Source organism: Xenopus laevis, chromosome 9_10S, assembly GCF_017654675.1.
Source record: "Xenopus laevis strain J_2021 chromosome 9_10S, Xenopus_laevis_v10.1, whole genome shotgun sequence".
NCBI lineage: Eukaryota > Metazoa > Chordata > Amphibia > Anura > Pipidae > Xenopus > Xenopus laevis.
Window position 1 is genome coordinate 114,992,569 of NC_054388.1, and position 23,329 is coordinate 115,015,897.

At 41.2% G+C, this 23,329-nt stretch overlaps 3 protein-coding genes and 1 long non-coding RNA gene across 8 annotated transcripts in view; 3 read left to right on the forward strand and 1 right to left on the reverse strand.

Moving 5' to 3' along the window:
* The window catches only part of XB5772961.L (Gastrula zinc finger protein XlCGF53.1 L homeolog), a 579,535-nt gene that overhangs the window by 499,299 nt on the left and 56,907 nt on the right, over positions 1 to 23,329 (reverse strand). The window lies entirely within an intron of this gene.
* Positions 1 to 23,329, forward strand: part of LOC108704280 (oocyte zinc finger protein XlCOF7.1-like) — a 137,184-nt gene that overhangs the window by 42,659 nt on the left and 71,196 nt on the right. The gene's annotated exons all lie outside the window — the stretch shown is intronic.
* On the forward strand, positions 10,534 to 11,920 carry LOC121399142. Its single transcript, XR_005964776.1, has 2 exons — positions 10,534 to 11,430; positions 11,587 to 11,920. It is a non-coding gene; the product is annotated as an uncharacterized LOC121399142 (long non-coding RNA).
* Positions 14,703 to 21,673, forward strand: LOC108704270 (oocyte zinc finger protein XlCOF7.1-like). Of its 2 annotated transcripts, XM_041579055.1 has the most exons (4): positions 14,703 to 15,103; positions 16,919 to 17,009; positions 18,294 to 18,859; positions 19,530 to 21,673. In XM_041579055.1, exons 3-4 carry the CDS (start codon positions 18,826 to 18,828, stop codon positions 20,894 to 20,896), a joined length of 1,401 nt encoding a protein of 466 aa, XP_041434989.1. In that variant the 5' UTR covers positions 14,703 to 15,103; positions 16,919 to 17,009; positions 18,294 to 18,825; the 3' UTR covers positions 20,897 to 21,673. The 2 variants fall into 2 exon arrangements, with proteins under 2 accessions (XP_041434989.1, XP_018096258.1); XM_018240769.2 differs by lacking the exon at positions 14,703 to 15,103 and having other exon boundaries at positions 16,918 to 17,009.

A 23,329-nucleotide genomic window follows, 5' to 3' on the forward strand; every position in this document is an offset into this window, starting at 1 on the left:
TATCAAAACTTCATGTTTAACAAACTAGGGTAAATCGCACAGAATCCACAGTTATTTTTATATAACTTTATATACGCTCCACTTAATGTTAATTAGCTTTTCCTAATAACACAGGGCAGCATGTTTTTATATGTTAACACTGTAGGTGATCTGTGCTCTATTGTTTGTTCAAAACATATTACTAGCATTTTTTATGTTTGCCAGATTATGAAAATAAGAATTCTATGAAATATGATCTCGGAAAAACATTGTGTAAAGACCCAAGCAAGATTGTGGCTGATGCAGATTTTTGTGGTGAAATTTCCCCAGCAGGACAGACCCCACCAAATAGTATTAAAGAGGAAACCGCTTCATGTGAAGAGGGAAACCAATCAGATTGCAGCATTGATCCACTTACAGAAGAGATGAAGGGAACAGATACACCTACTCCTATCATGGGATGCAGCCTGAATAACAACTTGGCAGACGACTGTATATCAAATGGAATATGCAATGGTGTCAACGAAGATAACCCTTTTATTTGTACTCAATGTGGGGAACATTTTGCAATGCACTCACAACTTATTGAGCACAACAGATGCCACACAGGAGAGGAACTATTTACTTGTTCTGAATGTGGGAAATGTTTTACAAGATACTCTAGCCTTAATGAACATAAGAAAACACATACGGGAGAGAAACCATACGAATGCTCTGAATGTGGGAAGCGTTTTACAAAACGCTCCAGTCTAACTGACCATAACCGAATACATACAGGAGAGAAACCATATACTTGCTCTGACTGCGGGAAAGGTTTTGCAAAAGGCTCAAGGCTAGTCGAACATCGGAGAATGCATACAGGAGAAAAACCATATGCATGCTCCGAATGTGGGAAATGTTTTACAAAACGCTTCAGCTTGACTGAACATAAGAGAATACATACAGGAGAGAAACCATATACCTGCTCTGACTGTGGGGAACGTTTTGGAAAGGGCTCAAGGCTACATGAACATAAGAGAATGCATGTAGTAGAGAAACTTACTCTTGAAAGTGAGAGAAGTTGTACAGATTCTACACAGCTTAGTTGCCATGATAGTCAAACAGGAGACATTCAGTCCACTTGCTCTGAAGAAAACTGTTCTAAAAATCACACGTCTCCTTTTACAAACCAAAGTACTCACACAGGAACGAAACCCTTTTCTTGCTCGCAATGTGGGAGGTGTTTTAAATATCACTTACAACTCACTCACCATGCTAAAAGTCACACAGAGAAACCATTTACATGTGATGAATGTGGGAAATGTTTTCCAACTAGCAAAAGCCTTAAAATACATCACATAAGCCACAGAGAAGAGCGGCCATTTTCTTGTTCTGAATGTGGGAAATGTTATAAACATCAGTCGGACCTTACTAATCATAACCGAATTCACACTGGAGAAAGGCCCTTTGTTTGTTCGAAATGTGGCGAAAGCTTTACCACTCGTCAGATTCTAACCCAACATTTTAGACGTCACACAGGAGAGAAACCATATACCTGTTCTGAATGTGGGAAAGGTTTTACAACTCTGTCGTACCTTAATGTACATCAACGACTTCACACAGGGGAGAAACCATATACTTGTGCTGAATGTGGTAAATGTTTCCCAAACAGCACAAATCTGAAAATACATCACAAAAGCCACCGAGAAGAAAGACCGTATGCCTGTTCTGAATGTGGCAAATGTTATAAACATCACTTTGACCTGACGAATCATATCAGAATTCACACAGGAGAAAGGCCCTTTGTTTGTTCGAAATGTGGGAAAAGCTTTACCACTCGTCAGATTCTAACCCAACACTTTCGACGCCACACAGGAGAGAAACCATTTACTTGTTCTGAATGTGGGAAAGGCTTTACAACTCTGGCTTACCTTAATATACATCACAGAATCCACACAGGGGAGAAACCATATACCTGTTCTGAGTGTGGGAAATGTTTTGCCAAACGCTCACAATTGAATGACCATAGCAGATTCCATCTTTAAAAGGTTTTTATTTTGGTACTCAAATTCCAGTGTTATTGATGGTATATACTAACGGTAATGCAACGATCCATGAACTTTATACTTGGAGATTTGATGATTTCAGCACAAGCCTGCGACGAAACTTCACGTTGTTAAATTACTCACCAAAAGAGTTTTATGTAATGAAATACATAAGGTAGCAAATGCCTTTTTTGTCTTTGTATGTGGGTCCTGCCATTTTCTGAAACCGTTTACCTAAAGGTGTTAGTAGATTTTATGGCTGGGGCACTAAGGCAACTAAATGGAGGGTGGGGACTTCTCTCCCTGCGTGGTCGTTCATAAAAGGCATAGTATTTGTCCTTCAACTGTACCTTTTATTCTGTTATCCTCAATCATGAGCCTAAATGTGTGGAGGATTTTCAAAAAGTGGTCACATTTAAAGGAGAAGAGGGCACATGGATGATGGAGCCTACTACATCAAGTCAGGCATCCAATGAACGCAAAAGATTGTAAGCATAATAATGTACGAGAGTGGGTACAAAAACGACCATGTTTTTGTTGTGTGTTTTTTTTTTTTTAATCCAGGATTCACCAACTTTCTGCTGGAATTAGAATCCTAAATTCAGCCAAATCCAAATTTGGAGTTTACGTGACTGTAAAGCTGCTGACAGCCGGGCCCAACATTTGTTTATAGATGAGGCAATTTTCTTTATCTGAAATTTGAATATGCTAATTAGGGTTCAGTGGATTGAATCCTTTGTGGAGGTTTGGAATTCCAAATCTAAGAAGAATTCCGAGCTATACTTTTTTTTTTTTTTTTTTCATTTCATAAAATATGCTACCACTCTATAATGCCTCATTAAAAACCAAATCATCTATGTGTTAATTCTTCTGCAGAATAATATTATAGTAAAAGGAAATGCAAATGTAATTACTCTAACCCAGTGATCCCCAACCAGTAGCTCGCGAGCAACATGTTGCTCTCAGTGGCCTCAAAGTAGGGGCTTATTTTTGAATTCCAAGCTCCAAGCAAGTTTTGGTTGCATAAAAACCAGATGTACTGTCAAATAGTCTCCTGTAGGCTGCAAGTCCACATAGGGGCTACCAAATGGCCAATCACAGTCCGTATTTGGCAACCAAGGAACTTTTTGCATGTTTGTGTTGCTCCCCAACTCTTTATTTTTGAATGTGGCTGACGGGTAAAAATAGGTTGGGGACCCCAGTCTAACCCAACCCAAGCTCGAGTCACAACCCCAGCTCACAATATAGAAAAGAATAACTGTGGTGACTTTATCAGCTGCTGGACTTATGGTATCTGTTATACATTCCAGAATTTTTTTTTTACATTTTTTATGTTCTTTTTTCAAGTTAAATATATATATTCCAAAGAAATCATGGGACAGAAGCTCCTCCCTTTCTTCTGTACTCAAGAATGTGAGGCCATCTTGTTAGCTCTGCCCCAGGTTTCTGTGTGATCTATCTACAGGTATGACATTTGTTATCCAGAAACATCTGAAATAAGGGAAAGACATTTTGTAGGTTTGGAGGCTTAAGGTAAACCTACGGAAAGATCCCTTATCTGGAAAACCCCAGATCTCAAGCATTCTGGATAACATGTCACATCTATCTGTCTAATAGATATATTGTTCCAAAAATAGTTTGGATTGTGCAACAAGCTTTAACATAATTTCTTATAAATCATTACATCTGATAGAGCTGTCCTTTGTGTGTGTATAGACCCTGGAACCCACCTTGAGGTCAGATCATACATATATGTAAACTTCTTTGTAGAAAAACCTCTCAACCAATATGTCTCCTAGTTTTTTTAGCTTCTTCCTGCAGGACATGTACTTAGATTCCCACAGGAGACCTTCGTGGACATATCCCTTATTACTAATGTGATCTTTTCAGTACTTATGTTTTACTTTACGGTGGATCCCTTAAAGGAGAACTAAACCCTGAAAATTAATGTCTGGACATGCCATATTTTCTATAGTGAACTTATTGCACGAGGCTAAAGTTTGAGCTTGTCAATAGCAGCAATGATCCAGGACTTCAAACTTGTCACAGGGGGTCACCATCTTGGAAAGTGTCTGTGACACTCACATGCTCAGTGGGCTCTGATTGGCTGTTGAGAAGCTAAGCTTAGGGCTCGTCACTAATTATCCAGCAGCAGAAAATGACCTTCCCTGGCTGTAATATAAGCTGATGCTACAGGTTTGCTGATTATTCAATTCTGATGCTAATTGCACTGGTTTCTGTGCTGCCATGTAGTAATTATGTGTATTAATTACTAATCAGCCTTATATTGTGACATTTCTATTCTATGTGTACTGTATATTGTGAGTGGGTCCCTAAGCTCAGTAAGTGACAGCAGCACAGAGCATGTGAATCAATGAATCAGCAGAAAAGAAGATGGGGAGCTACTGGGGCATCTTTGGAGACACAGATCTTTACTGCTAAAGGGCTGTGGTTGCCTTGGGCTGGTACAGAAGCACAAAACACAATGTACAATATTTCTAGCCACTTCTTTACTTAGGCTTTAGTTCTCCTTTAAGCAGGTCTGGACTTGGATTCAGAATAGGTCCTGATATTTCAAGGGTCTCATTGTATTTATGTGGGTTTATAAATGATCTTAAATCTGCATAGAAATGTCTGTAAAGTCTTTACAGAGCTGTAACAGTGAATAATTAGCTAGTCAATTAGTACAAATCCTGCCGCATGCTGTAATGTTATCCACAGGCCGTGATGGTGGTGGAACTGGTTGGAAGCCTCTTTCTGTTCCTAGTTGGACAAAGAGGGTCACATGCTGAATAGATTGGTGCTGAGCCAGTGAACATCTAATTTGCTGACTGATTGCAAGTGTTAATTAATTTGAAATATCTTGTTGTAGCACAATGCTGCAGTGGATCTTGCTGCAAGTTCTATGCCTTTAAAGACGGCTATCATGAGATGTTTTAATGTTTATTGTATATTTGTATTCCATGTCCATGCACTAAACGTGGCCATAGACGCTCCGATATCATACAAAACAAATATTCATGTCATATTGGGTGTGTGTGGGAGACGAGCCAACTGATATCCACAGAAGACTTGGACATCGATCGGCTCGTCAGTCGGGCTGGCCGGAATATTTTGATTGGGCGTCTTTGAAGGCACCTGAACATCGGCCATTGTTAGTGCTGAATGGTCAGATACAGGTAGAATTCTATTGTTTCTATATGTATATCTGACCATTCAGCTCCACACGTGTGTATTGTAACTAACATTCTTTCCTGGAAAGATCATAATTGTAACGTCTATGGCCACCTTAAAGGGGACCTGTCACCCGAATTTTTTTTTTCAAAATCCTATTTTATCACATTAGTCAAGCAAAATGAACTTTAATTACACTATATAAATGATTTGAATCTTGTTTCCATCAGTCTGGGAATTCATAATTATAACAAGCAGGCAGGAGCCATTTTGTGGACACTGTTATTAAGACAAGTCTTGTATCATCTCAGAGTCTTGTTTGTGCACCAGAATGGGGGACCTGATGTCCATCCCCATGTCCTGGTTACACAATTATATGGTGAAGAGAACTTGGGGAATGTGGGGAGAGCAGTGACATGTAGGAAGTGCTGAATGGAAAGTGAAAGGAATTGCCTAAGGCATAGAGGAGGGGCAGACATTATTTGATTGACAGCTGAGATTTTTAAAGGAGTTTACAACAGCTATGAATGCTTTAATAAAAAATAGAATTGGATTTCATGTTTAATTTGAAAAGGACTTTTATTCTACAGATTTTTGTGTCTGGGTGACGGGTCCCCTTTAAGCAGTGACAGGCTGAGCTGCTGTTGTGTTTGCATACATACATACATACATACATACATACATACATACATACATACATACATTACACATGCAGAAGCTGTTTGTATTATGTAATAACCAATAATAAACAATTATATCTTTTAATAAAGAGACCGTGTGTTTTGAATGAATTCTCGCACAGGGCTATGGCTTATTACTCTATATTACAGGTATTGGGTGATTTCAAGTTTCATGGCCCAATATGCTGTAAATACAAGTGAGAGGGAGTATCTTATATCCCAGGGTTACTCTGAAATTATTGATTAACAGAAGTCCTGGGGTTCATTTGGGTTGAAGTCAGTCAGGTTCTTCTGATCTCAGCAAACCCCATTCTGTATGGACCTGGCTCTGTGCATGGGGCAGTATTGTGTCTTGCACGGTATCCCCCCTATAATTAAATAGCATCTTGTCTTCTCTCCATAGCATCCTTTAAGGATACCCCCTCATCCGCCTCGCCACTCTGGCAATGGCTGCACCCACCTCAGGAACCGACTTTCTGTCTGGGTTTCCCTTTTCGCTGGACACCATATCAGATATGACTTTATGCACAGGGAACACCTGCTTTTTCTTTCCACTAAACAAGGAAGAGGCTCTTCTTCCTCCATATCTAGTGTAGCTCTCGTATGTCTGATAAGTGGTTCAATGAATTCCACATTAAAAGATACATCTTCAGTTTCTTCTGTTTCAGAGTGTGATATGTCTCCCTCTAATTCACTGGAATAATTCATTTCCACTAATTCTGTGCTTGAAGTTCCCCCACTGGTGGAAGGTCCCGGATATTGTTTGCCCATATTATACATTACTGTTCTGTAACCTACTCCACCAGGGTTGTCATAGATTGTTTGGAAAGCAAACTGCATCCAACTCATCATATTTGTCGTGATCCAGAGTGGGACCACCTATATCAGATTTATAGGCATTTTTGCATAGTCTTATCATGCATCTCCGGGTCTCCACACGCCACATCTTGCATCTGTTTTCTCCCTCTGATCCATGTGAGGGGCTCCTGTGAGATTAATAATGGTTACTTACCCATAAAGAAGTCCCAATAAAAGCTCTCATTTTGCAATGCTTTCCTCCTGGAGCCGTGATCACATGTGACTCATTACAGACAGACAGCCGTAAAGCACTCTCTGCCCCCCCATTCCAGACTCAACCCCCTCTATCCTTTCACTTATCTGTCCCTCCACTTACCTCTCCCTTCACTTACCTATCTCTTCACTTACCTTCAGTTACCTGTCCCTTCAATTACCTGTCCCTTCACTTAACTGTCCCTTCACTTACCTATACCTTCACTTACCTATCCCTTCACTTACCTTCAGTTACCTGTCCCTTCAATTACCTGTCCCTTCACTTAACTGTTTCCAAAAAGGTACACTGGCACACAGGGCAATTGAAAAAGCAGGGTTACCCCTTGCTACTTTTATTTAAGCGGACGTGCGACGTTTCGGGGTTCCTACCCCTTTCTCAAGCATACAAACAGTGACCATCGTGCAGTGTATAAAACAGGTGTGCAATTAACATAATTAGCATATTAATGACATGCTGTGTATATTCTCAAGGAACCTGATCCTTCAGCCAATGTGATTGGATTATGAACCCATATAATTTAAAAACCTAATAAAAAGATCCAAACAAGTGCATAATGTGCACATGTATAAATAAATATACATTAAAATGTCCAGAATGTGGTAAATCCAGCTGGTGATAGTGCTGTAAAAGATACTGAAAAAAGAAACAATGTAAAAATACAAAATTACAAAACAGATTACTTACACAACTTACATCAGTTAAACCGATACAAAAGATAAAAGATTAAAAGATACAACGTATCAAGTTACAAACCACAAACTTGCCCTACTGGAATAAATTGATCGTTACCTGTCCCTGGTGTCTACAAGAGTGTTCTCATCTGAAAAAAATGCGAAAAAAAATTATTATATTTAATTCTTCCAATTAAAAGAAGATCAATTGCTAAGCATAACTCTGCTTTATAGAAAACATGATAGATTATATTCCTCGTTAAGTCCCCTCGGGTGTCTAGATTGTAGACACCAAATCCAAAAGCATTCCCTCTGTAATAGCTTACGTTTATTATCCTGTCCAGAAAACGCAGTTACTTTCTCCAAAATTTGCCATCTTAATTGTGCCACTCTATGGCCCTGCTCGTAAAAATGTTTCGCCAATAAAGTTTCTTTTTTTGGTTTACTTGTTTCTTCCTCATTACTTTTCTTTTTTGGGAATGGAGTCGGCAGGGGTTTATAATTTCTGAGTACGCTTTTGTGTTCATTTAATCTAACCTTCATTGATCGAGAGGTTTGACCAACGTAGGCTAGTCCACATGGACACTTTAAACAGTAAATGACCTCTTTACTGTCACAAGAAAAACAGCCATGTATAGCATGTTTGGAACCTTTGTGGGGGTGTGTTACATAATTCCCTAGTATAATAATACTATTACAATGGCCACAGTTTCTGCACGGAAATGTGCCATTCAACTCAGGTTTAACAGGAAAAATCCCACTTTTTCTTTCTTTTTTGTTGGTTTTTACAAAGTCCCCAATGTTTTTCCCACGTTTGTAAGAGAACAGTGGTGGCTGCTGAAACAAGTGTCCGTGTTTCGAATCAGAACTTAAAATACCCCAATATTTCATGATGATTCTACGACAAATTTTAGAATTATTATCATATACAGAGACATATGGTATCCTCTGCATTTTTTTTGAGGTAATAGGTTTTTTAGCTAATAGCTGTGCCCTAGGTAAGCTTTTCACTTCCTCTCTAGCCGTGTTTTATCATATCCTTTATCCAAAAATTTTTTAACACCTTATTGGACTCTTTCTCATATAAGTTAACATCGGAGGTGATTCGTTTGACCCTTAAAAATTGGCTTTTTGGTAAGCCTTGAATCAAGCCAGGCGGGTGATGGGATGTAAATTTTAATAAGTTGTTACGGTCAGTTGGCTTAGTATATACTGTGGTTTCAAACAACCCATCCGTATATGTGACATTTACGTCCAAAAAATGTATTTCCGAACGATTCACCTCCATAGTGAACTTAATAGTGGGATGTACAGTGTTAAGGAAAGTTAGAAAATCATCCAAAACCTCCCTTGTCCCAGTCCACAAAAAGAACGTGTCATCGACATAGCGCATGTATGCCTGGATATATTGAGAAAAATCGATGTTAGAGAAAATGTGTTTTTGTTCAAAATGGTCCATAAACACATTTGCGTAGGCTGGTGCCATGTTGGCACCCATGGCACAGCCTTGCATCTGTATATAATACTCGCCCTCAAATTGAAAATAATTTTTCAAAAGAACACTTTCCAACAAATTACAGATCAGCCCAATCATGTGGTTGGGAAGGGAACCTTTACTGAGGTACAATCGAATACTTTCCACTCCTTCACTGTGAGGAATCCAGAGAACATAACAAAAAATCACCCTCTGGCACCTTGATACTACTTAATCTGGTCAAAAAATCAGAAGTGTCAAGTAGACACGGTTTAAGTGTAGTTATAATCTCTTGTAAAGAAGTGTCAACATAAATAGCTATAGGTTGCCAGATAGACCCAACATTTGACACTATTGGCCGCCCAGGTGGACGGGTAGGGTGTTTGTGTATTTTTGGAAGAAAATAAATATTTGGTGTCTTTGGACTGGCAGTCATTAGCAATTCATGCATCTCATCGCTTATTAACCCTTCCATTACCATTGAATGTAAGAAGATGTTCAGTTCATTTTTGAACTTAAAGGTGGGGTCAAAACTCACTTGTTTATAATGTGCTTTATTCTCAAGCTGGCGTTTAGCCTCCAACATGTAATCACAAGAATTTAGAATCACAGTGCCTCCACCTTTATCAGCTTTCATAATGGTAATGTCAGGGTTTCGCTGTAGTGTTCCTAATGCCAACCTTTCATTTTTAGAAAGATTCTCTTTACAAGAGATTATAACTACACTTAAACCGTGTCTACTTGACACTTCTGATTTTTTGACCAGATTAAGTAGTATCAAGGTGCCAGAGGGTGATTTTTTGTTATGTTCTCTGGATTCCTCACAGTGAAGGAGTGGAAAGTATTCGATTGTACCTCAGTAAAGGTTCCCTTCCCAACCACATGATTGGGCTGATCTGTAATTTGTTGGAAAGTGTTCTTTTGAAAAATTATTTTCAATTTGAGGGCGAGTATTATATACAGATGCAAGGCTGTGCCATGGGTGCCAACATGGCACCAGCCTACGCAAATGTGTTTATGGACCATTTTGAACAAAAACACATTTTCTCTAACATCGATTTTTCTCAATATATCCAGGCATACATGCGCTATGTCGATGACACGTTCTTTTTGTGGACTGGGACAAGGGAGGTTTTGGATGATTTTCTAACTTTCCTTAACACTGTACATCCCACTATTAAGTTCACTATGGAGGTGAATCGTTCGGAAATACATTTTTTGGACGTAAATGTCACATATACGGATGGGTTGTTTGAAACCACAGTATATACTAAGCCAACTGACCGTAACAACTTATTAAAATTTACATCCCATCACCCGCCTGGCTTGATTCAAGGCTTACCAAAAAGCCAATTTTTAAGGGTCAAACGAATCACCTCCGATGTTAACTTATATGAGAAAGAGTCCAATAAGGTGTTAAAAAAATTTTTGGATAAAGGATATGATAAAACACGGCTAGAGAGGAAGTGAAAAGCTTACCTAGGGCACAGCTATTAGCTAAAAAACCTATTACCTCAAAAAAAATGCAGAGGATACCATATGTCTCTGTATATGATAATAATTCTAAAATTTGTCGTAGAATCATCATGAAATATTGGGGTATTTTAAGTTCTGATTCGAAACACGGACACTTGTTTCAGCAGCCACCACTGTTCTCTTACAAACGTGGGAAAAACATTGGGGACTTTGTAAAAACCAACAAAAAAGAAAGAAAAAGTGGGATTTTTCCTGTTAAACCTGAGTTGAATGGCACATTTCCGTGCAGAAACTGTGGCCATTGTAATAGTATTATACTAGGGAATTATGTAACACACCCCCACAAAGGTTCCAAACATGCTATACATGGCTGTTTTTCTTGTGACAGTAAAGAGGTCATTTACTGTTTAAAGTGTCCATGTGGACTAGCCTACGTTGGTCAAACCTCTCGATCAATGAAGGTTAGATTAAATGAACACAAAAGCGTACTCAGAAATTATAAACCCCTGCCGACTCCATTCCCAAAAAAGAAAAGTAATGAGGAAGAAACAAGTAAACCAAAAAAAGAAACTTTATTGGCGAAACATTTTTACGAGCAGGGCCATAGAGTGGCACAATTAAGATGGCAAATTTTGGAGAAAGTAACTGCGTTTTCTGGACAGGATAATAAACGTAAGCTATTACAGAGGGAATGCTTTTGGATTTGGTGTCTACAATCTAGACACCCGAGGGGACTTAACGAGGAATATAATCTATCATGTTTTCTATAAAGCAGAGTTATGCTTAGCAATTGATCTTCTTTTAATTGGAAGAATTAAATATAATAATTTTTTTTCGCATTTTTTTCAGATGAGAACACTCTTGTAGACACCAGGGACAGGTAACGATCAATTTATTCCAGTAGGGCAAGTTTGTGGTTTGTAACTTGATACGTTGTATCTTTTAATCTTTTATCTTTTGTATCGGTTTAACTGATGTAAGTTGTGTAAGTAATCTGTTTTGTAATTTTGTATTTTTACATTGTTTCTTTTTTCAGTATCTTTTACAGCACTATCACCAGCTGGATTTACCACATTCTGGACATTTTAATGTATATTTATTTATACATGTGCACATTATGCACTTGTTTGGATCTTTTTATTAGGTTTTTAAATTATATGGGTTCATAATCCAATCACATTGGCTGAAGGATCAGGTTCCTTGAGAATATACACAGCATGTCATTAATATGCTAATTATGTTAATTGCACACCTGTTTTATACACTGCACGATGGTCACTGTTTGTATGCTTGAGAAAGGGGTAGGAACCCCGAAACGTCGCACGTCCGCTTAAATAAAAGTAGCAAGGGGTAACCCTGCTTTTTCAATTGCCCTGTGTGCCAGTGTACCTTTTTGGAAGCCTTTACCGAGGGGGTTGCCGAGCCCTCTACCCTGAGCACCGGGCGTCATCGATTACACTGAGGAGTGTGCTCTACTTCACTACCTATTTTAGCCTTCACTTAACTGTCCCTTCACTTAACTGTCCCTTCACTTACCTATACCTTCACTTACCTATCCCTTCACTTACCTTCAGTTACCCGTCCCTTCAATTACCTGTCCCTTCACTTACCTCTCCCTTCACTTACCTTCAGTTACCCGTTCCTTCAATTACTTATCCCTTCACTTAACTGTCCCTTCACGTGGTAGAGACCAGGGCCATGGGGTGAGGTTTGAGCAGTGACTGGGGTTAGGGAGGGAGGTAGGTTGAGGGGCAGTACTTCAGATAGAGAGTAGGTCTGGGCCAGCAGGGGCCAATGAGAGCCATGTTTTTGCCTGAAAACTGGGGAAAATCGTCAGGAATGTATGAGAGAGGGGGAAGGTAAAATCTGGTAAAGGGGGTTTGACCTTTAAATTAACTGTTAGTATGATGTAGAGAGTGATATTCTGCGACAATCTGTAATTGGTTTTCATTTTTTATTACTATTGCTAGTTATTAAACTTTTTATTCAGCACCTCTCCAGTTTGCAATTTCCAATAGGGTCCAAGAAGACTGGAATATGAATTGGAGAGGCCTGAAATATGAGGAGTAAAGAGTAACAATAAGGTGTGTGCTCCGCTGTATAATCCTTGGCAGCCATACTGTAATATACTGTACCACACATTAAAGGGAAAACACCCCACCGGGAGAAACACTCTGCACAGCCTTCATTTTTCCCGAAACACCTATAAACAAACCGAGTTTGGAGCAGCTGGACACACAGATCATCAAGGTTACAGACCTGCAACTCAAATGTAAACACTTCTCTCCTCTTTCATTCAGTACATGTTCTGCCAGTCCCTGACTTACACTGTTTGCACCGCCTGTACGGAACGTATTTTAGGCGATCAACAGAACATATTCTCCTGCGTGCGCTCTCCAAACGAAGAAGTATGCAGACTCCACTCTTATTATGTAACTTGAAAAATATTCCCAAAGCATGCTTACAAGTTACAAAATACAGATTGTATTACATATTGTTAAAAATCAAACAATCCCCTTATGGCGCCTAACGCGTTTCATGCTTACCTAGCACTTAGTCACAGGCAATAGGAGATTGATAAGTGCTAGGTAAGCATGAAACGCGTTAGGCATCATAAGGGGATTGTTTGATTTTTAAAGGAGAAGGAAAGCTACGGAGGCATTTTATTGCCAATAGATCAGCTGCAATAGTACAAGCTAGAATGCTATATTTATTCTGTAGAATGTTTTACCATACCTGAGTAAAAAGCTCTAGAAACTCTCTCTTTGTTTAGGATAGGAGCTGCAGTATTAACATGGTGTGACATCACTTCCTGCCTGAGTCTCTCCCTGCTCTGGGCTCAGATTACAGTAGAGAAGGGAAGGGAGGAGGAGAGAGGAGCAAACTGAGCATGCTCTTGCCCAGGGCAATGAGGTTTAAGCTGAAAACAGGAAGTCTGATACAGAAGCCCATGAGTACACAATAGAAGGAAAGAAATGTGATGTTTCTTTTGACAGGGGACTCAGAGCAGCACTACTTTGGGGGTTTACTGGTATATTTAGATGGACCTTTCTGATAAGGCTTACTTAGTTTTAACCTTTCCTTCTCCTTTAACAATATGTAATCAAATCTGTATTTTTTAACTTATAAGCATGCTTTGGGAATATTTTTCAAGTTACATAGTTATACCTCTGTGGCCACTAGAGGATCCCGACATGCTACAACAATTTTCATGATGCTCTTGATGAAAGGTAATTAAATGAATCGACTAGGGATGCACCGAATCCACTATTTTGGATTCGGCCGAATCCCCGAATCCATCTTGGAAGATTCGGCCGAATACCGAACCCGAACCCTACTTTTCATATGCAAATTAGGGGCGGGAAAGGATAAAGTGGAAAAAAATTGGTTTGCTTTCTTGTTTTGTAACACAAAGTCGCATGAAATCCCGCCCACCCCATAATTTGCATATGCAAATTAGGATTCGGATTCGGTTCGGCCAGGCACAAGGATTCGGCCGAATCCGAATCCTGCTGAAAAAGGCCGAATCTTGGCCGAATCCCGAACCGAATCCTGGATTCGGTGCATCCCTAGAATCGACTCTTATTATATTCACTTATGCGAAGAGGCTGCAGTATGCTGCCCACATTTTTGTTGTGATCTTCCCCCCCTCGTGGCTCTTTCCTCAGCCCTCAGTACAAATGGTTTCCATCCTCAGCCCTCCCTCCTCAGCTCTCAGCCCCCCCTCTTCAGAGCTCAGCTCCTAAACCAGTCTGATGGCTGAGGAGGGAAAGCGTTTGTACTGAGGGTTGACAAGGGAGGGCTGAGGGCCTAGGATGGAGGTGCGACTGCAGCCTTTCAGGATGGGTGAGAGAAAAAGCTGCCGATGCTTCATTCCTCTGCCATAGTACAGCGTATGCCGGAGAATGTCCTAAAATGCTTTCCGTACTACGGAAAGCATTTTAGGACATTCTCAGAAGAAATCACTCTCCTAATGTAGCGGAATACAGACTCGCCTGTTATTTCCCTCACACAATCACACCCGACCTCCGCTCAGGCCACGTATCATATTCTGCTCTCACCCCTCGTGTCTCACTTCTCGCTCCTCCTTCCTCCGGACTCAGTTCACATCTCTCCTTCCTCAGCCATCAGTTTTTTCAGATGTGAGTGAAATAAGGGACAGGATAACATTCCGCTGCTTTACGCACTGTACAACGCTGCCGCTCCTGAACTACGCTTGACAAATAAAGTTATACCTACATTAAAGCACTGCGTATCTTGACAGCGCTATATAAATAAATGATGATGATTAGGAGAGTGATTTCTCCTGAGGATGATCTTAAAATGCTTGGCTGTCCCCCTGTCCCGCCCATCTTCTTTGAGCCAATAAGGTCTGCACAGCTACAAACAGTAGGGAAGCAAAATCGTATCAGTGAGGGAGACACTAGAATGTTTGGTTGCAGGACACTGAGTCTCTCTCTTAGCCAATGAGTAAGCGAGTCCCGCCCTTTCCTGCCCAGCTCCAGACAGCACAGTTATATCCACAGGGAAAGAGAGCTGAGAAGCAGGAGCAGGTGAGTTTGTATGTGTGTATATATGTATGTATGTATGTATATGTATGTATATATGTATATTTTGTATGTATGTATGTATGTATGTATATTTTTATTTGTATAGCGCTCCTTGAGGGCAAAGCACTGTACAACAAAACAATAAATTAGTAGTAACAAACAAGGGGTCATTGGAATAAAAAGTAACAATAAGTGCATTATTAGAAATACAATTCACATAAATATAAAATATAATTACAATACAGATTAAGTGCTCAGTGTCAAGGAAACAAAAGGCTAGAGGACCCTACCCCGTAGAGCTTACAGTCTAAATGGGAGGGTAACATACAGACACAATTCAGAGGGGTATTAAGGTGCTGTGAGTTACAGTTTGTTACACTGATATATAAGTGCCAGTTCAGCTGTTATCCAGGTGCTCCCAGAGGGAGTCTTTCAGTTTTGTGAGGTGAGTAAGGTAAAGAGGCTGCACTCTTACTATCAGGTTTGGTTGGTCACACTGAGTGCAGGGGAGTGGGGTGAGTGATCTTCTGCTTGTTACAGGCGGCCGAGGGCCAGGGAAGGACAGGCGGAGGTTGATTTGTTTGTTTGGAGAGGCTACGGATGGCCAGACACAATTCTGTAAAAAATGGCCACCCCCCTACTGCCTCCTGCAGCTCTGGACTAGTGTTGCCACCCGGCTGCTATTTTACCGGTAAAACACCAGCCAAGGCTGGGGCCGGTATTAATAATTGACCGGCAATGTAGCTGCCGGTAAATATGTAATACACCTTAAAAAAAAGCCCGTGGCCTGCCCCCAGCCTGCTCAAAACGCAGCTTTTTTCCTGGGCTTCTTGCCAAATGCGTGCGTTTGGCTCAGCCCCCTTTGACGTCACGGCCCACCAGCCAATAGCGCGTCACGGCCCCACCCCTTTATCATCACAACCCGCCCTTTTAACCCCGCCCCCTCCACCTGCCGGTGAAGATTTTTTTAAAAGGTGGCAACCCTAGTCTGTACTAGAACAAAAATAATGAAGATGCGATGCCAATGCGGGTGGTGTACTTAAAGTACCTCCAAGGTTTTAATGTGCGAAATATAACTTATCCACTGAGGAAGGGAGCGCGAGGCACATTAAAGCCTTGGAGGTCAGTTTCCCACCAGTCTGACCAGCAAGTAGTCAAGGAAGTTGTCAGGAGAAAGAAAGAGGCTGATGTTCTTCTGCTTTGGAAAACAATTCGAAACCTTTCTCACATCTTTCCTAAGCAGAAGAACATCAGCCTCTTTCTTTCTCCTGACAACTTCCTTGACTACTTGTTGGTCAGACTGGTGGGAAACTGACCAGCAGGTGGCGCTGTTGGAACACAATTCATTCATATTAACAGTACATGTATCCCTTAATATCTTGGAATTAAAAGAAAATAAATAATCAATGTACATTACAAAAGTGCTAAGAATAGCCCCTCATTCATTTTATATTCACTTATTTTTAAGGTTTACTTATCCTTTAATGAAAATCCTCCCATGCAGGGAAGGAGGTTGGAAGTCACGTTGCAGCTTTGCGCAGGGAGTGAGTCTGGGCCAACCCTGACTCATTAGGCAGTTACCGCTTCCAATGCTTAACCCTAGTCATGTCCCTTTGTGTTTACTTGGTGGGGGTGAAGTGGCCAGCTGGGCTGCCTAGGGTGCCCAGACAGCTTGGCCCAGCCGTGCCGGCAGCTATACTGGCACTAAACACAGGAGCCCAGAAGGAACCTGCAATTTGGCTGAATACTGAGGTTGAAGTTCAGTTTATCCCCTGGTGCCTCTGTGCTTTCTATAAACCTCTCCCTCTCTAATTACAGGGAGCCAACGATGGGGAACGAGCATAAAGATCCATAGAGTGAAAGGTTCTTACATCTCACCCTGGACATTATCTACCTGCTGACTGGAGAGGTGAGTGAAATTTGGGGAAATGAAAGGAGCCTCCTTAGTCACATGATTTCATGGAGATGATACAGGACATCTATAAATAAACGTTTAACTATGTCTTAAAGGAGAAGATAAAGCTTAGCAATTAGGCTAGAAATGCTGTATATTATATTATAGGTTTCCAAACCATCCCCAAGTAACTACAACCCTACAGCAGGGAAGATCTGTGCCTCTAAAGATGCCCCCCAGTAGAGTTCTGCAGTTACCCGCAAAAAGCTGCGGTACGGGTTGCGTTTAGAAGTTCCAGGTGCGGGTATACCCGCAGGTCGGCGGTTCTGTGAGGTTGCGGGTCAAGCCGCGGGTCTTCTAAATATCGATATTCACTCCTTTCTTCTGGTCACGTCTACTTCTGATGACGTCACTTCCGGTTTAAAATGACAGCACTTCCTGTTTTACTCCTTTTTATTCTGATCACGTCTACTTCCGATGACATCACTTCCGGTTTACAATGACAGCACTTCCTGATTCTTGATGGTCAGTGGGTTGCGGGTCCGGGTTGCGGATAAGGTACTTGCGGGTAGGGTCAGGTAGCGGGTCCATACTGGTAAGAATGCGGGTTGTGGGTCCGGGTTGCGGATTGCAGGTTGCGGGTACGGGTCGGGTCCCAAAAAATGAACCCGCGCAGGACTCTACCCCCCAGTAGCCCCCCATCTTCTTTCTCGTTTCAGGCAGTTTATTTTCCAGAAATCTGGATATGTAAATGACGTATCTCGTTTAGTCAAGAATTCAGCCACATGTTTTGAAGATTTTTTTCTATCACATGCAAACATGATGGATTTGGTACACGAGGGGTACACGTGGCACCTGTTTCTCCCCGTTTATAAGTGATAGTCCCTATAGGCATTGGCTGTACATGTGTATTTTTCAACTCATCTGTTTTCCCTTGTACATTAGGCTTTTTTTCCCCTGCAGAATCTTTGAAGCGGGAGCTGCTGCTGTGGGAATAGATTGAAACAATTAAATGCCTGTATTTAACCAGGAGTAAAGTGACAAGGATAATGGCACATATCACTTATCTTCATGATCCTTAGGCTGATAACACAATGGGTGCTTTTCATCTGGTTGAAAGATTTCTCCAAATCCCACTTCTGCCACTTATTAACTTGAATGGGAAAATCCTAGTGTGGTTTCCAATGAAGTCAATGACAGATGGCAAGGGGCTGATTTCATGCAGGTTTTAAATGGCTGAATAGTGTAAGTGAAAAAGAACTGTCTGTATTAAAGGTGTCTCTTCCTCTCAATATATAGGGCTACAGTGTTATGAAGAAGTCAGGTGATGGCCTGGCCCCCCCACAGAGCTGTACTGACTGTATGTTGGAAGGAGCCTGCAGGTGCCATGTGACCAGCCCAACTGTGGGGGCCCTGCATGCCCCTGGCTCCGTCATACAGAAGGAAAATAACAAGAATGACAAGAAGATCCTGGAACTCATGTCCAACATCATCCAGCTGCTGACTGGAGAGGTGGGTACAGCGGCCCAATCCCAGTCCAGGTTGCCATAAAGCAGTGGGCAGAGGGTCCTGGCTGTAGAGTTATTTTCAGGGATATTTGATATGAAACACTTGCATTCTAATATGATTTATACAGGAATGATATAAATGATGTAACCCCGTTATAAGAGAAGAAGGTGGGGTGCCCTGACCAAATGCTAAACCATAAATGGAGGGATCTTTAAAAAATAGTCTATAAACAACTGTCCTATGGTGGGACAATGTGTCAGTCTATATTTCTCTGCAGGTGTTGGACTATATAAAAGGAAACAAGGACCTTTACAGGGAAGGGATGAAGGAGGATCCGCAGCAGCTCCGCCCACTGGGTGAGTAATGGGTGCAGGGCACATGGTGTTTAAGTGAAGAGCACAGGGGCTGCATGGGAAGAATATAAATACACATATCTAGTAAATACAAAAGCTGTTGACTGTGATAAATATGCCAGGGAACATTATTCCACAGTGATTTGCAAAGATTATACATAGGGATGCACCAAATCCACTATTTGGGTTGAAAGATTCGGCTGAATACCGTACCGAATCCTAATCCTCATTTGCATATGCAAATTAGGGGCAGGATAGGAAAAAAAGGAAAAAAAACTTATTTTGTGCCGAAAAGATTTCCCTACCCGCTCCTAATTTACATATGCAAATTAGGATTCGGATTTGATTCGCCTGGCACAAGGATTCGGCCGAATCCAAATCGTGCTGAAAAAGGACTAATCCCGAACCCTGGATTCGGTGCATCCGTAATTATACATCAGTCCTTGCCCCAGTGCAGCTTGAAATGGAAGGAGTCAATGGACCTTATGTTGTTGTCGTGTAGGAGGAAACCCATAGAGACCCAGGGAATACAAACAAACTCTACGACACCCAGTCACCAGTCCTAAACACCACTGTACTGCCCTATACGGTACATTTTGTTCAATTTGCATATTTCTGAAACAAATGTGTCTTTGTAAGAAACACAAGAATAATGTGCCGTGTCTTTTCCTAGATTGCAAATATGAAGATCCGAATACCAATAACACAAATTTGGAGGCAATGTCACCTTGTAATAATGACCCACGCAGGAGCGCAACTGTCAGGGCTGGATTTGATGGAAATGTACATTTTACAAATACTAAAATGTCTCCAGTGGAACAGCCCCCACCAGCCAATGGGATTAAAGAAGAAGTGGCTTCATGTAAAGAGAGAATCCAATCAGATTGCAGCATTAATCCCTTTACAGAACAGATACAGGGAACAGATACACCTACTCCTATCATGGGATGCAGCCTAAATAATAACTTAGGTGATGCAACAGGTGCTGTTAAAGAGGATCCGGCTTCATGGGAAGGGGGAAACCAATCAGATTGCAGCATTAATCCACTTACAGAACAGACACAGGGAATAGATACACCTACTCCTATTGTGGGATGCAGCATAAATGATAGTTTGCAAATGAATTATATATCAAATGAAGAAGTTGCTTCAAGTGAAGGGGGAAAGCATTTGGATTACGGCATTAATGCAGGACAGATACAAGGCAGAGATGCCTCTATCATGGGGTACGGCCTAAATAACGGCTTGTCAGCTCATTATATACCTGTAGTTGTAAAAGAGGAATCAGCATCATGTGAAAGAGCAAACCATTCAGAGTGGGTTATAAATACTTTCATGGAGCAGATACAGGGAACAGCTGCACTTAATACTATTGCAAAATGGAGCATAAGAAGCAGTTTAAATGGCGACGTTCACACTAAACCCGCCCGTACGTCTCAAACAAGATCACGGAAGCCGTCGTACAACTGCTACGAGTGCCATAAATCTTTCCCTAGAAAGAACGATCTTCTTGCCCATCAGAGAAATCACGCCGGGAGGAAACCATTTACTTGCACGGAATGCGGGAGAGGTTTTTCATATAGCTCCGCCCTCAGTGTTCATCGCCGGCGTCACACGGGAGAGAAACCGTTTGGTTGTTCCGACTGCGGAAAAATGTTCACACAAAGCTCACAGCTGACGTTGCACCGGAGAATTCACACGGGCGAGAGACCCTACTCTTGCTCCGAATGTGGCAAACGTTTCACCCATCGCACTCCGCTTAATGTTCACCAGAAAATCCACACGGGGGAGAAACCCTATTGTTGTTCTGAGTGCGGCAAACGATTCTCAGATCGCTCGAATCTTGTGGTGCATCAGAGAAGTCACTCGAGGGAAAAGCCGTTCTCCTGCGCTGACTGTGGCAAAGCTTTCACGCGTCGCTCAAATCTCAAGGATCATCAGAGACTTCACACCGGGGAGAAACCATATTCGTGTCCTGAGTGCAGGATTTGTTTCACACAAAGCTCACAGCTGACGTTACACCGGAGGATTCACCAGTAGCGAAATTCTCCAACCACTACAATGTTCCAACGTAAACTTTCTGGTTTTCAATTCTTTTATCACCTCAGCCCCCGGTTTTAATATATGACACCAGTACATATCAGTAAAGTCAGGGCCGGATTTACAGAATGGGCACCCCAAGGCCCTTCCCCTTTATTTGTTCAAATTTTCATCATCTGGACTGGAGCAATGGGGATTGGCTCATGGGAAATTTAAAAAATGATGGTATCTCCTGCGAATCCCCAGTGTTTCTGAACCAATGTGGGGTGGTTGGGCAGCACGTCTCCCCCTAAAATCCCACCACCCTAGGTCTTGGTGGCCTCTCCACAAACCCGGGCCTGAGTAAAGTCCTCTGGATAGTGATTTTGTGCAGAAGTCCCTGAGGTCAGTGATCCTTCCTGCAAGTTTGTGCAATGGGAGCATCCACGATTGCTCTGACAAATGGTGCTCATTCAAGGACTCTACAGAAACATTCTTGCCATTGGTCTTATCAAAGAGACTGCGGTGAAGAATTTGCTTTACTTTATAGGGGATGTCCAACCACAATGTCTTGCATAATGAAAGAAAATGAAATTGTAGGCAATCTCTCTTCTGCAGCCACTTCTCACAAGCCCCTGCAGGCTCTCTGAGTTACAGTAGCAAGAACAAGAAGTATAAGAATTAGGGCCTAGCTTGGACGAGAGCTGAAGTGCTACATTGCTTCTGCAGTCAAATTCACTTGGGGGCACATTTACTAAGCTCGGGTGAATGAATAGAGGGGAAAAAAACTCGAATTTCAAGGAGTTTTTTGTGCTCCTCGACTATCCAATTGGCGTAAATTCACCTGACTAGAATGATTCGAATAGATCGAGCAAAAAAATGCTGCGACTATTCGCCCATTCGATAGTCGAAGTACTGTCTCTTTTAAAAATCATTCGACAGCCTACTTCGCCAGATTAAACCTACCGACTTGCTTTAAAAGCCTATGGGAAAGTCCCATAGGCTTTTTTTCTACGTTTTTTATCGAATAAAAAGGCATTTGAACGATCATTTGATCGAATGAAAATCTTTCGATCGAATATTCTATCGCTCGACTATTCGCCGGGCGAATATTCGCCCATTCGACTATTCGCTAGCGCATATATTCGCCTGAATTCCCTATTCGATTCTATTCCCCAGTCGAATCTCAAGGGATTTAACCCCTCGAAATTCAACCCTTGATAAATCTGTCTCTGAGAATGCTCAGAATCACATTCTCCAGCATCAGGTTGAAGACCCCTTCTAAGAAGCAGCGGCTGCGACATGTTATATCAAGACACAAAACACCTTGAAAAACTTGGCTTATAAATGTGAATGTGGTCCATGTTCTGTCTGCTTAATTCAAGCACTTACCCAAGTAGACACTACTATAGTATCCTGTGTATTTATCCATGGGGTTACTGTACATGATATACCGTATTGTTGGTAAATATATGGTATCACTATATCATTTAAATTCCAGTTAAACCATTTAATCCCGTGATTCTATATATATATGGGTTCCCCCCTTTGTTACCGTAAGTAGTCCCACAAAGTGCTAGTGCTTGACCTTAATTAGATAACATTAAATAGAATAAAACTAGGACTCAATTCATTTTTCTTTTAAATATTGTGTATGCTTTGTCATTTCTAACTCATAAACAATTCATTTAACATTAAGGGGCCGATTCACTAATTTCGAGTGAAGGATTCAAAGGTAAAAAACGTAGAATTTCGAAGGTTTTTTTGGGCTACTTTGACCATCGAATGGGCTACTTCGACCTTCGACCACGACTTCGGAAGGATTGGAAGTAAAAATTGTTCAACTATTCGACCATTCGATAGTCGAAGTACTGTCTCTTTAAGAAAAAACTTCGACCCCCTAGTTTGCCATCTAAAAGCTACCGAAGTCAATGTTAGTCTATGGGGAAGGTCCCCATAGGCTTTCCTAACTTTTTTTGATCGAAGGATATTCCTTCGATCGTTGGATTAAAATCCTTCGAATCGTTCGATCGAACTATCTGCGCTAAATCCTTCGATATTCGAAGTCGAAGGATTTTAATTCCTAGTCGAATATCGAGGGTTAATTAACCCTCGATATTCGACCCTTAGTGAATCGGCCCCCAATTGATTGTTAGATTACTAAAAATTAACTAAAACACCAATAAGAGTGATAAAGTGGCAACAGATTGTGATCAATTCACTTGTAAATCAACTAAAGTGCAATTATTAATATCTCCGATTCCAAGAAAAGGTGAGAAAAGGAAATTAGTAGGTGGATGGAGAAGTCCCGTGTTTTCTATCTGATTGTTTTACTAACTGCGGGACCCCACAAAGAGAGCCTTGCTCTTTCTCAACGGTTTACACCATTTCAGATAAAACCTTGGGGGGTTCTCTTAAGAAAAAAACTTTTTATAGTGATCTGGGCGCTTCTCT